Source organism: Prosopis cineraria, unplaced genomic scaffold (genome assembly GCF_029017545.1).
Source record: "Prosopis cineraria cultivar Desert tree isolate PC_DT_omini unplaced genomic scaffold, ASM2901754v1 PC12, whole genome shotgun sequence".
In the NCBI taxonomy this organism is placed as follows: Eukaryota; Viridiplantae; Streptophyta; class Magnoliopsida; order Fabales; family Fabaceae; genus Prosopis; species Prosopis cineraria.
In genome coordinates this window covers 16,387,788-16,403,248 of record NW_026555343.1, presented here as the reverse complement: position 1 = coordinate 16,403,248, position 15,461 = coordinate 16,387,788, and the positions used below count along the sequence as shown (strand labels likewise).

Below are 15,461 nucleotides of genomic sequence, written 5' to 3'. Positions count from 1 at the left end.
TATAAACCTACTAGGCAGCGATTAATAGTTATTGCATGTTGTACAATTCACAATTATATATGCAAATGGAATTTGCGTGATGAATTGTTTAGGATTTGGGAAGAAAAGGATATAGAGATAGATGTTATGAATGAAGCTCCTCATGAGATAGGGGGAACGAGCTCAAATGATAATATCTTGTTGAGATTATCTGATCAAGACGCAGCAGATATGGCAATGTATAGAGATCATCTTGCAAATAGGATGTGGGCACAACATAACTAATAGATTAGTTGAACTGATTTGGCAACATTGGACATCTTGTTATGATAAACAAGATTGAAGTAATAGTTTTCAAAACATTATTCCATTTATCTCATGAACTTTTTATTATCTTATGTCATGTATATTACTTTTATTTTTTATTTGTCTTTGGAGTAAATGTCAGTTTCAAATTGAATTTAATTCATGAATTCTATTTTTTCTTTTTAGTATATTTAGCTGTTTTGATTTATCACCCATAAGCAAATTATAAAATTATACCGTCAGTAAAATATGTTAGTAATAATATATAATAAAATTTATATTCTTATAAATATTACTCATTTTGTAAACTGTATGGAGCTTCAAAAAAAAATGCACTTTATTGGCGGCAACATATAAATTAATTTTGCTAGCCAAAACAATTTCTATCAAGCGAGTTTTATTGTATTTTAGTTTTTAGAACTTATTTTTAGTATTAATTTTGCCAAGCAAGTTTTTTTGTTTTTTAAATTCTAAAACTGTTTTTGAATTATTATTACCAAACAAGTTTTTTTTTTAGTTTGTTCTCAAAAACAATTTTTAAAATTGTTTTATAAAACAATTTTTAAAAATAAAAAATGAAAACAATAACCAAACAAGCTACTAATCTCTCATCCCTCTTCCGTCGTTCCTTCACCCTTTTCCACCACCGTTTTTTTTCCCCCTCTCATTGCCGTCGCCTGTGACTGTGACTACGCTGGAATCCTCCTCTTCCCTCCGTCCTCTGTGCTTCCCCTTCCATTTGTGTGGCCGTGTAATATGACCAGATCTCCTCCATCCATTCTTTGTTTTGTCTTCTTCCTCCGCTATCGGTCCGTGGCTGGTGTAATCAGCTGCTGTTCTGGCATTTCTGTCGGCATCAAGGAATTTTCTGTCCTCCCCTGTTTCACTTTGCCCAAGCTGCTATTCTTTCCTGCTTTACTGTGCTCAATCTGAGGTGAGGAGCTTCACGTCTTTCACTTCTTTGCTGATGTTGTATGGGTGCATGATCTATATGTCTGAAGTTATGATTTTTCTCTTCCCTTTGTTCCCAAATGGCTCCTTTCGTAAGTTGAACTCCAGCCCCTTCTATCCTAGTGCAAATTTTTGTATAGTTTGATTTCTTTGGCAGTAGAAGAATCGTAGCTCTTTCAATTTTGAGCATAGTGTCTTAGAATCAGGAATTACAAATCTCGTTCTGTTAAGTTAAAAAAAATCTGACATAAATGTTATTTTATTGAGTTCTTATGAATTAAGTTTTTTTTTTTTTGTGTAATAGACTGATGTCGGGGAAAAAAAAAGAGATTTGAGATGTTTGGAAGATTTAAATATTGGCAGTGGAAATTTTGGGAAGAAATTTGAGCAGGAAACTAGAGCTTAGTGTTAGTTTGCACTTTAATACACTCTAGGTGTTTGATAAAATGTGTAGAAGAGTTGGCACATAGTAATTTAGTATTTTTAATGTATTAAGAACTAATATTATGGAATTTGGTTCTGTTTTTAATGAATTTAAATTTAATTTTGATAAAGAAATGAATTTATATAGATGTTTGGAAAATCTATGGAAAAGAGATTAAGTTGGTTGTTGTATGGTTGAGAATTTATGGATGATGGTATTGTTTCATAATTTGATTGTGTTGTTTCATGATTTGATTTTTGGATGTACTTAAGGTGTTTAATGAAATGCGATTGGTCTATGATAGCAAATAAAGTGTGATACAAGAGTTATTATTGATTAAATTGTTTGAGGCAATTATTTTTCAATGACGAAGGATTAGAAATAACTGAAAAGAATTTTGGAAATAAAAATATTTGATTGATAATGCTGAATAAGTAAAAGTTGTCTATTTTCTATTAAAAAGGCATGGAAACTTTGAGTATTTTTTAATAGGTATTTAATATAGTTATTGGTTAAACTCCACATGTAATTTTATTGTGAATTGTTAAAGTTGAGATTTTTTTTTAATTCATCCAGATTATCTTGGATTGAAGGTTTTGAATGTATAAGTGCATAAAAGATGTGACAATGGTGTTACTTTTGATACTAGGAGTTTAAAGAGCATATATAGTTGCAACAGGGCTAAGTAGAAGTTATATATTTGAGAACGTATCAGGTAAGTAGGTAATATTCCAATCAATTTATATATTTGCAAATTTATTTTTATCAAAACATTATTTGCAACAATTTATATATATTGACAAATATTTCTCTAGCACTAATTACTTTTGTTAATTAACTTGCTTTGACTCTTAAAGTCCTGACATATACTCAAAATTTACAAAAATGCTTTTATAAGTTTTAGTAATCCTTTATTTGATAAATATAATCATGGAAATTAGTCAAAAAGTTTGTGAGGTATCAGTCAAGAATTTTCATATTTAGAAGGATTTATGTGTTAAATAATTCATGCGAGTTTGACATCGAGAAGAGAAAACTATATTTCAAAAATAATTATTTTCTCGCATGTTTGAAAAATGAATTTGAAAGGAACTATAATTAGAACACGGGTTGCTAACAGTAGTCCTGTTAGCCAATGGTGTGCCTTGGTCAATGACTAGTTATTTTGATTTTCGTGAGCCTTATACTCACATCTGTTATTCATGGGTCTTGTACTTGCATCTAATTCATGGCTTTGACCACGTCTAGTTAGTTATCCTCATAGACTATGTGTCCATGTCTGTTTTCTAGTTTTGACCACATCTGATTAGTTACTCTTGTGGACTATATGTCCACGTTTGGTTAGTCACCCTTGTGGACTAAGTGTTCATGTCTATTTCGTGGTTTCAGCCATATTTGGTTATTCACCCTCATGAACTGTATGTTTATGTTTGTTAATTGTTTTGATAAGTCTCTAGAAACATAAGTTTGATTATTTGATGATTTCGTACCATATTGGTTTTAATTAGTAATGTCACTATATTTTTTTATTCCATTTTTCCCTTAAGATCAAATGATAAGGATATTTGATATTATTATTTAATGGTTCAAGATTTTATTTTAAGGCTATATTGAATCTATTAATTCCAAAGTTTATTAAATATTTTATATGAAATTGTTATATGTTTAATCTATATAATCAATGTAATTTATTCATTTTATTCTTTTAAATCTTATTATTGGTGGGACATTATTCATTAAAAAATATTTTGACTTCAGATAATAGCTAGATATGTATTTGCAGTTGATCATTGAGAGTTGTATGGCAGAGCTGAAGTAGAAGAATTTCTTTAGATAAATTTCACTTGGTACTAAATGTGAGCTCAATTATTATTTTTATAGTGTTTCATTTGCTCTTCATTGATATAGATAGGGTCTTGACTTATCATATACCTTGACTATTTGTGTTGAGGAGCGAAGCTTCTTGTCATTGAATTGTTATAAATTTTGTTGTTGTAGAAGTTTCTGAAGATTTTATTAAATTTTTAAAAAAGAGTATATGATTCTTTTTTTGTTTATAATTCAAACATGGTAAAAATTTCTAATCTTATTATTAATGAGTTTAAATTATTAATTTAAAATTTTATTGAATTAAGGCTAAGGGGTATGAATTATATATGCATACCTTGTGCTAATCACTCCCATATTTTAGGGTGTGACACTTGTATCCTGTTGGCTTCTTCCCAGGTGGTAATTCAACAACTTCCCAAGTATTATTTCTTTCTAATGCCTCAATTTCTTCTTCTATAACTTGTGCCCACCTATTATCAGTACTAGCTTCCTTAATTCTGGTTCTGTAATTTTATCAGTAAAGAAAGTAAACTGTTTGTACTCAAATGAAATATTAGTGTATCATACACTATGTTGAATGGGATACAAAATCTTCTTCTTGCCTTCTACTTTATTTATCTTATTTAATCCTGAACAATCATAATCTCTTAACCATTTAAGGTTTTTTTCTATTCCTATGTGGCTGCGAGGTTCTATTTTCTAGGGTTGTTAACATTATCATATTTAGGTGTAGTAAGTTGGGCATTATCATTTGAGGTTTCTTAGGGTATTTGACAATCAATGTTATATCAAAACAAATTCAGCATGATTTTATTTAGGATTACTGGTATCAATGGTTAAATCTCTAAAAAGAAATTTGTCCTCAAGAAATTTGACATCTTGCTCACAATTATTTTCTCAAATTCAGTATGAAATTAGACATATCCCTTTTGGGTGTTTGCATACCCAAAAAAAGACACTAGACTCAAATTTTGGTTGAAATTAAACTTGTCTACCCCATTTGATCTTTTACTAAAAGCTAAGCATCCAAAAGTCCTAAGATGAGTAATATTAGGCTCCTTCCCATAGAATTTCTTATAAGGTCTTTTATATCCTAAAATTTTGGAGGAGTTTTATTAATGAGGTAAGTGGCTGTCTTAATTCTCTCCCCCCAAAATTTTATAGGCACATTTCCTTGGTACATAATACTCTTAGGAATTTTTAAAAAATGTTTGTGTTTTTTCTCAACTACTCCATTTTATTGTTGAGTGTAGGGACAACTAGTTTCATGGATCACACCCTTTTCTAAGAAATGCTCCTTAACCTCTCTATTTATAAACTCTATCCCATTATCACTGTAAACACATTTAATTTGAATAGAAAATTTTTAAGTAACAAAATGCTTCATTTTTGTGATGCATTAAATATGTCCAAGTAGTCCTAGATAAATCATCTACTATGGCCAAAAAATGGCAATAGCCTTGGGTGTGTGGGTTCTTTGTAAGGATCCCACACATCAATACGAATTAAATCAAAACAGTGCGTGGATTTAATATAACTATCAAGACAGGGAATACACGTTTGTTTTGCTTGGAAACATGCTAAACATTTATTATTATTTTCAATAGGAAGTTCATGTTTTGAGAGTATGACATTTCAATATGTTGTGGGAAGCATGCCTTAATCTATTATGCCAAAGCATGTATTGTGATATGTTTACAGCATCATTGTTAAGAGGTAAAGAAGAAATAGAAACATTAGTATGTTTACTTTGGAGGTGTTCCTCTTATATAATGTATAACCAAGACTCCATTTTACCAATCATCCTTGTTTTGTCACTTGAGATTTCCTACATTACACACCTTATAGAAAAATGCTATGATGCAATTCTGCGCCTTAGTGAGTTGTGAAACATAAATAAGATCATAGCACATCCTAGGGGCATACAAAACATCATGCAAAATTATATCACCAAGCATTATACTAGTGCCTATGTTTGTGACTGGCATTTTTTAGCCATTTGGTATCCTTAGTTCTAAAGGGATGCCTTTATATGTAGTGTAGCTAGCAAAGTGGGACAAGTTATTGACCATATAGCTAGTTGCTCTAACGTCTAATAACCAAATAGGTCCATTACTAATATGATTTATTTGATGGGTAAAAGATGAAATAGATGTAAGGATTAAGTTTTGCAAACTTGGTGATTCAATTGAGTCATTTATCGTTGCTACTCTAACAAGCATTGTGTGAACATCCTTTTAAGACTTTGGAGAATTTTGTCGTAGTTGCTTTGGGACAATAGCTGGTGGTCATTTGACTTATTTGCTTGTTGAATTTGTGGGTTGTGCTGAGTGGTGTTGTTCTGTCCAGTGGGCTCATTACCCACTTAGTCGATCTATCTGAATTGAGGGTTCAATTTGGGCTTTACCATTCCCTAATCACACAATTAACAAGTATGAACATAATAATATTAGAGTAATGCACCTTTATTTGTCTTCAAATGGTGTGTACCATATACACCACGACATGTACCACATGCATCGTGACATGTAATACAGAGTGACCTGCTTTGTTTCTTTCTGTGTCATGCATCATGGTGTGTTAGTTTGAATTTTATGTTGTCATTTGACAGCAAAAATAACAAACTTTTGACGTACATCGTTTTTACATCCAACATTTAATTGGAGTGATTTAAGCATCCACATGAAGCTTACAATATATACTAGCTAAAGGAATAAGTTTGGACTCGATCTGACTGTCAGATTTAGAATTGGATGCTTGGATGCAAAAAGTTACTTTTTCTTTTAAAACTTTCACCCTAAGGCCATGTTTGGTATGATGAAAGGAATTTTGATGGAATTGGAATCAGAATTGAAATCGAAATCGAAATTGGAATTGGAATAGAATTGGATTTGAGAGTGTGTTTGGTATGACGATGGAATCCTTATATAATTTTAATAAAATATACATATTTAGAATAAGAAAAGACTAAGGTACCCTCTTCAAAATTAAAAAAAAATCCTTATTCCCATCAACCCAATAGACCCATTCCTCTCCTTCTCAAAAGCATGATGTCATTGCCTCCTCCTCCTCGTTATTTGATGATTCTAGCTCGCATCATCAAATGGGTGGATGTGTCATTGCCTTCTTGTCTTCCTCATCTGATGAGCATCCTCACCACTCTTGTTACCGGTAAGGACCCCCTCCCATAGTTTATTACTACCTTCTTATGGTTCATCGTCACTGCTTTCTTCTTCTTCTTCTTTGGCAACACCTAACTGAATAAGAATATGAAGACCAAAGAAGAAGAGAGGAGGAGATCAATGCGGATGATGATGTCCTTTGAGTAGGGTTACAGCGACAACCGTTGTGTCGTCCATTGCTATGTGGTTCTTCATTGTCATCCTCCAAGTCCAAGCATCAAAACCCAAGACCGACCTATTTCATCTTCCTCATCTACTTCATACATTGCCAGATTCATACCTAGACTAAGAAACAAGTGCTCGACAACATTGCTCATACAACATCTATTTTTAGATATTCATGCCTAAACCAAGAACGCCCACAGAGAGAGAGAGGGAGGTGATGGGTACTTTATCGACAACCAGAATGCACGAACGGTGATGGGTCCTTCATTATCAATAAGAATGCATGGTGAAGGTCCTTCAGTGTTGGCGAGAACGCATGGTGATGGCTCCTTCACTGTCGGTGATCATCCTTGAACTGAGTTGTGTCAAAGATGATGTTGCCTTGTATTGACTGTCGAAGACAGGGAGTAATGGCGAAGGAGTTGTTGGGGAAACATAAGGGTGACAGGAAGATAAAGGCATGTGATATCGAGATCGAAGTATTGAAGTAGAGGGTATTGAGGTCTAAAGGAATGAATTTCATGGAATTCACCTGATTTCATAGAGTATGAGAAAGAATCAGATTCTAGCATTTTTGTTAGAATTGAATTCCTTGGGAATCATAACTCTTGCCTACCAAACGCACTTGCATCAGGATTCTATTTTTGATTCCATTTCTTTCTTCCTAATTCAATGATACCAAACGAGGCCTAAGTGCTTAATTCTCAATTCTTATCCTATTAGAGCACTTCGGGCTTTGAACTAAGTGCAAAAGGACCACATACATTTAATTGATACTACACATATCAATTATCACATCAATAGCCAATTTTAGCCTCTCAATGTCACATTACACACTTGTGAATTTATACGAGGAATACACATATAACATATATTAACATATATACAATTAGATTTATTTCACTTTCAACCCTCCGACTCTTACATATAGGGCTTTGCCTCACCATATGATTGAAAATTACAAATGTACTCAACTCTTCTAAATGGGGCTTTGCCTCACCATTTGTGTTAAGTTCTCACATATTTACACAATTCACAATCCATTCACAATCAGTACATATATACATAAGTAGAACAAGTTGCAAAACAACATGTACTTGCTTGTTTCGCATTTAGGCCTACCTGTGTACCCTTCACTAGGGCACACTCAACATAATGCAACAATATATATATATATATATATATAAGCAAGTTCACATAACACAATTCACTTTCTCATATTCACATGCATTTATGCATCTTAGTTGGCAACTCTATCAACACATTATACATTCATTTACATTAATAATAGTCATACCACTATCAATTGAGGTTACTTTTTGTCGCTTCCTTTCTTGGCTTTTTAGTATCTCTTCACCTGTGTTCAAAAGGAACAAAGTAAGACATGCATCCCAGTAACTTAAAGGTAACCCTAATTATCAATTAGGAAGTAAAATTATAAACAAATGATAAAGTAGCATGTGTATCAAATAAAACAATATCATATACATATGCAAGAAGTCATTCTCATCAATTTTGTTATACTCATGCAATGCATTCTTGGTTACATCTAGCGGAGTAATATCTATGCTCGAACCAAGACTTTCAATCACAAGGAACAGGGCCCACTATACCACTACTCATACTAGGTAATCCTCTTTGCGTATGGGTGGTCTCCTAGATCCGTTATGGCAGAGTCAAGCTTTATGCTCTGGATCATTAGGACTTCTTAGCCTTATATAGAGTAAGACCACGACTCCCTACTCTAATTTAGGGTAACCTTATGGATCATTCAATATCCTAGGTCCGTCATAGTGAAGTCAAGCTTTACACTCTGGATCATTAGGATTCTTCTCCCAGGTTCGTTCTAGTAAAGTTAAGCTCTACACTCTAGATCATCAAGACTTCTTAGACCTCCTCATGATAGAGCCGCGTCCCCCTACCATAATTTAAGGTATATCTCACGGACACGATGCATGTCAATGCATGTGCCACTTCAAATTCATTTCAATCAATACTCACACCCACATGCATAGATTTTCACAATACTACTACTCTATCAGTTCACAATACAATGCACGTAGTTATATTAAAGTATTTGTAAATAATTTTACAAACAAACAAGTAAAAGGGTTACTCTTATTACATTTAACCTGTGCTATTAAGGGTTATTAATCACACTGAGCTCCCAAGGGTGCAGATTCTCATGAACAACCTCATAGTTGCTTAATCTATATAACATAGTTCCTCTTAGTTAATTCTCAATACTTTTCACAAGCATTGATTTCGCTAAACTGAATCTCTTAACACATATAATAGTTCAATTGAATCCTTTTGAATTCAGTTATTCATTATTTATAGTCATTAGTCCTATAAGCTATTCAAACAACCATAACAATTTCTTAACACATTATTCAACCATAATTTTACGTTTTAACCTAACTTTTTAGCTATTTTGAGCCTAAATCATCAAAGCTCAACCATTCAACTTCATACTAATCACAAAACCTTAGTTCTATATTTGATAGTCCATTTTAAGCCTTTCTTTTAGATAACAACACCTCAGAATTTCATGATTCAATTTCTCAACTGATGAAATTTAATGAAAAAGGGGTAGAATTGAAGCTTGGGATTGTGCGATACTTATCCAGTAAGTTATTAATCGAAGTATACTCTTGAGCTCCAGATATTGCTTACCTTAATAGAGCTGAACTCCTTCACCACTCCAGATGCATTTCCAGCACTTTCACTTCTAATTTCACGAGCTGATTATGTCAGCTTTAAGTGATCCATGGACAATGCACCGCAGCTCATGGCACAGTGAGAAAACTTTCACTTGTACTCACACGTTTTACCTTGAATTGTCTTTCTATTCTTCAATCCTATCAACACATCATCCAAACAATACAAAATATCAACTTAACACCCAAATCACAATCAATTCATTTATTACTAATTTATCCTTGATTAGCAACTAGTTCTTAGAATTGAAATTTAAAATGTTACATAATAGGTATATTCTTCATTGGAATTTCCATATCCTCTACCACCATGATTCCTCTTGCTCGACCTTTAGCCATCATAGTTATGTTGTCAAATGAGGTTAGAGGTTGTGTGAAAGATAGGTTGCATTACACTTCCTCTTAACAAATCATGTAATATGCTTGATTCATTAACGATAATAGGACCATCAAGAGGATTTGACTTTGAATATTGTGATAAGACTCATTCAAGTCCATTAGGAATTGAAAGAGCTTCTGTTGGTAGACTATTTTGGAGTAATCGGTAGAAGACTCACATTTGCAACTCAAGAGTGGGTCTAAAGTACCATACTCTTTCCAACGTTCCTTAAGCTTCGTGTAATAATTGGAGACTGAGAGAGAGCCTTGGCTAAGGGTGTTGATGGAATGATATAGATGAAAAACTAGTGCTGTATCGGTGATGTTGAATCGCTCTTTTAAATCTGCCCATACTTTGTGTGCAATTTCACAAAATGAGATGGATGTTGCGATGTCCTTTGAGACAGAATTGAGAAGCCACAATGGAACAATTACATTGCATCTATCCAACTAGGGCTTAAGAGAGAACGGATTAGTAAAGCAATCTCAAGATCCATCAACTATGACAAACTTGTTCTTGACCATCAGCGCCATTCTCATCACATGACTCCAAATAGTGTAATTTCCACTGCTCGTGAGAGGTTGTGTGATGAGTGACATGATTTGGATATCATATGGATGTACAAAGAGAGGATGCGAGACATTGAGCATTGATGTGATGCGTTCTTATCATGTGACATGCTTGATTTGGCTTTTCCCGCATTGCTTTTGCCATCATCTACCATTTTTTAAGGAAGATTGATCGGAGTAATTAGGAAAGATGAAAGTATCAAGATTTTCTATGATGTGGAAGGTTTTCTTGTGACAAGATTGAAAAGAGAAGAGAGCAAGAAAGTTGATGGAAACTAGGGTTAAAGTTTCTTGGGTGGATGTGCTAAACGCACCATTTAGACCAGCTCTTGATACCATGAAAGCATTATGGGCTAATATGAATAATACATTTTTATTATTATCAACCTCCAAAAAAAAATACAATAGATGGATTGGCTATTTATTGCCCAACGAATGCACCCGTGAAACAAGAAACAAAAGAAACAAGAAAAATAACAAACTATAAGCAAAAACATATAATAGGCCCAATACAATAGAGAAGCCCGATATATTTCATATCCCATAGTCCAATATTCTCTTCAACAATTTTTCCATTAGTGACATTCGGACTCGTGTATTTGCTGGAGCATTTGCATATTTGAGGTACATCAATGCCAGATCTCAATGTCCTTCCAAAACTTCTAGATCCACAGGGGCCAAAAATCAAGCTTCCAATTAGTTGCAAAGTTATAAAGCATAAGTTTTTACACCATGCTTACAGTTCCAAAACCAAATAAAAAGACTTAATCCTTCTTAAAAGTTTTAAAGTTTGTTATCTTTAAGTTTTATTGCAGGTCTTAGAAGATCTTTATGTGTCGCTGGCATTGGCATATAAACTCATGTATGTCAAAAAGAAAAAAAAAGAAAAAGAAAAAAGAAATACCCACATGAAAGTCTTTGTTAATAATGAATCAGAACTCCATAGAAGAGGGTGCACCTGAAAAGAAATTATGAAACAAAAAAAGTGGATAAACACACTTGTAAATAAAATGTTAAAATACAGTCTTATACCCGCTCATAACGATGATACCTTTAGCATAACCATTGACAACTAGAATCCAAGTCAATTAGAATTCTCACAAAAATAAAGTAGCACCATGAATGCTTTTTTAATGCAACTGAAACTGATATTGAAGACGCACATCTGAACTTTTACATACGGATTTAGACATATGCACTAATAATACATATTATTAAGATTACATATCGTTCACCGAACTTTGAACAAAACACCAGCAAGAAGACTTTCCTGCAACCAACCTCATCTGAGAAATCCTCGAAAAAGGCTCCGTCAAGATCCTCTCACATTATTTATCACATGATACTATCATTTTAGTTACTCATAATTCAAAGATGCCATGCTACATCACGACTAATTATTAGGTTGCCTTTGATCAAGGTCGAGGACCAATTTGACAACTCGGCAAAAGTTGAAAATTGTGAATATGAGGACAGCAATTCCGACCAAAGTAGAACTTGCTCTCCAAGCGTCTCTGAAGTACACCAACCTCAACGAAGCCATAGTACGATACCATTCATTCTGGTAATGTTTATTCAGATCATTTATAATCTTTTTATAGCATGTCTTGTTTGCCACAACGTGTTTGCAGAGACTATTCACCAGAGTCGCCACTTCCTTGTCACTCCCAAGTTCATGGACAATGATTTCCTTCTCAACCAGCAACTCAACATCGTCTTTGGTGTGAATGAGAGAGTCAATGAGAGAGACATAGTTGCAAATGTAAGGTTGATTCGAGTAATGACACTGCTCAAAGGCTATGAGGTTTCTGAGAACACATTCTGTTGTGTTGTCTATTGTTAACTGTGGGATTTGTAAACGAGCTTTGAAGTATGAGGATTTCGGTAGACAACCCAAGCACAGAAACCAACTCAAGATTTTAACTTTCTCCAATTTTATGTCAAGTAAGGATCGAACGGTAACTTTCTCAAAGCTAACTCCAGATTCCTGCAACTTAGTTGCAGTCTTTAGAACACAAGAGAAGGACCCTTTTTGATGATCAGTCACTTCCTTACAAAGGTAGAAGTACCTAGTCAAATAAAATCCGCGCAAGAATTTGTTAGTTTGTTATTATTATTGCTATTAGTGACATCAATATGCATATGCATCAATTAGTTATCTTAATACTTTTACATAATTTTTTGTCTGCATCTTCGTTCCCAAAAATTATAATTGACTCTTTTTATATAGTTTGAAATTGTTATTTATTTAGATTTTGCCATTAAATTTTCATCAATGTTCCCAAGGGCAAGTCAAGTGTTATAAAACCTTGAAGCTGCTTTTTATTAAGCTTTTCCCTGTGCTTTCTCTCAATGACACATCTCAATCATTAGATCAAATTTTAAACTACCTGAATTTTGTATTTGATAAAATTATTATTAAAATATAAAATTATAACAAATAAAGAAATAATTCCAACCTGCTGAAACGTGATTTGAATTGTTCAAGACTTTAGTGAAATTATTAAAAAGATATTTTGTAAATATTAAATCTAGCTTGTTTAAAATTTGATCCAATGGTTGAGATGTGTCATGCACAATAGGGAAATAGAGGGAAATCTAAACGAAAAACAGCCACCCATATAAAACCTGAACTTATTTATAATTTTTTAAACTATAAAGATTAAATTATTAAAGAAATGGTAAATAAGCAAATTACCTCATGAACTTTAAATCTAAAATCACCATGGGCCCTTAACTCATTTAATGTGCAAATTATTCACTCAACTTTTGAAAAAAAAAATGCAATCTAGCTCCTATCATTAACAACTTTGATCATTAGTTGATTAAAAAATGACAAAAAAAATTTTTTAAATTACAAACAAGGATCCAAAAATTACAATGAGGATCTCAAAGATTATAGAAAAGAACCCCAAAAAATTTTTGGTCCTTTCTATAATTTTTGGAGTCATTTTCTGTCATTTTTTAGGTCTTTTTCTGTTTTTTTTTATCAATTAACAGTTAAAGTTAACTTTCATTAATGATAAGGGCCAAATTTCACCATTTTAAAAAGTCAAAAAAATAATTTGCATAATATACTAGTTTAAGGTGTACAGTGCTACTACATTTAAAGTTCAAAGAGTAATTTGTTCATTTATCCTTAAAAAAAACTATACAAAATATTATAGATCTAATTATAATAATGGGAATGTAACAATATGTAAGTATTATAAAGCCAAAATCACTATTCCTTTTTTTTAAATGTAATTGTATGCATAATAAACAGCAATTGAATGTTATGATTAGTATTGAAAATTAATACGGTGCTTTTGGAGATAATAAAAGTACGCACCTTATCAAATCAGTGAAATGTACAGGATCATTTTTCCAGTTCTTCTTCACTCGTTCAAACCTGAATGAGGGCTTCTTTTGCAAATAAGAATCTGAATTATTGTTGTTTCCTGAGGGCTTGGGATGATCTGAATCTTGTTTTTCATCTTTGATTTTTTTATAAGGATGAAAACACTCGAAGTAATCGTGGGCGACCTCAATGAATTTGTTACGCATGTTAACGGTCTTAGGGACAACAGAGTTGTACAGCTCTTTCAAGATGAATAATGGAATCTGGTTTTCAAGCAGAAGCAAGTCTCTCTGGACACTCTTGTTCAGCCATGTTTGTTTCAGTATAACATCATCATCATCTAAACATGTTTGTTTCAGTACAGCAACATTATTATCATCACCCTCCTTTTCTTCTTCTTCTTTTTTTCCTCTGAATCCTCAGAAATAGTTCCATTATGAATACAGAATCTAGTAGTACCTATTAGAGATAAAAGAAGTCTCACATTTAAAAATTAAAAAATAAATTATGAAAAGATGAAGTTTGAGATATGTCAAACCAATAGCTTAATCTATTTTGGTAAAATATGATATCCTTAAATATATATAATATAAAGAATTCGATACTCGGAGCAATTGATTGATGAGAGATAAAAAGAAAAAAGAAAAAGAGGAAGAGGAGGAGAAGTAGAAAATTGAATGGACCTAAAGCTTTTAAAACTACGAGAAGAGTAAGAAAAAATAAAAAGATATAGAAGATGGATTATCAGAGATAAAAGAAGTCTCAAGTTTAAAATTAAAAGATAAATGATAAATATATATATATATATAATTTAGGATTTGTCTGGCCAAATGACTTAAATTATTTTGATAAAATAGATTATTCTAGAGCACATTTAACATAAAGTATAAAGAATTTAACAATACCAAGTCCACCAACTTTTGCCCACAGAACAGCTTTTCTGCATAGCATTGGCGTATTTCTTGTTCTTTTTCTTTAAGGAAGGCCTTGAACTTGTGCAGGGCTCCAATGTTGCCCTTGACACGTTCCTTGAAGAGATTCAAGTAGTGAAGTTTGTGTGCTTGCATTGGTTTTAGCTTTTTCTGACCATAGTGAAGTGGTCCTATTGAAACCAGCTGAGGAGTGTAGGCATCCTTATTCAGCTTCCGAAGATTGCATGGGACTCTGTAGATGTTGTTCTTAGTTGTGTTCATCGGATCTTCCGGTTCAGTTTTTATATCGATCATAATGTCTTTCACTATCTCATACTCATGATTTGGTGAACCGAAGGAGTTTGTATCAGATCCCATTGAATATTGAAGCCCAACCTGCTATTTAGCCAAATGATAGAAGAAGAAAGCTGGTAAAAAAAGAATTACTCTGCTTATAAATGTAGGAGCTAAATAACTACTCCATCTACTCCATTTTATGAAATGTTTGTTGGCAGTGATTTGTTGTCCTATAATATAAGATGTTTTGGGTAAAAAAAAAAAGATTGATTAATGAAAATCAATTAAAAATTACCTCTAATTTTTACACTCCTTAAATGTATATTTCCTGCTCTCTTTCTTGCTAAATGAAAGGTATATGTATTTAGATGTCATAAAAAAACTAAGATTCCAAGCTTCATCTAATCG

General features: G+C 32.8%; 1 protein-coding gene across 1 annotated transcript; it reads right to left on the bottom strand.

Annotated features, from left to right (window-relative positions):
- Positions 1–11,898: 11,898 nt before the first annotated feature.
- On the bottom strand, positions 11,899–15,134 carry LOC129289171 (UPF0481 protein At3g47200-like). Its single transcript, XM_054925979.1, has 3 exons — positions 14,764–15,134; positions 13,837–14,256; positions 11,899–12,574 (listed from the first exon to the last, which is right to left on the bottom strand). The coding sequence occupies exons 1-3, from the start codon at positions 15,132–15,134 to the stop codon at positions 11,899–11,901; spliced, it is 1,467 nt and encodes a 488-aa protein (XP_054781954.1).
- Positions 15,135–15,461: the final 327 nt, after the last annotated feature.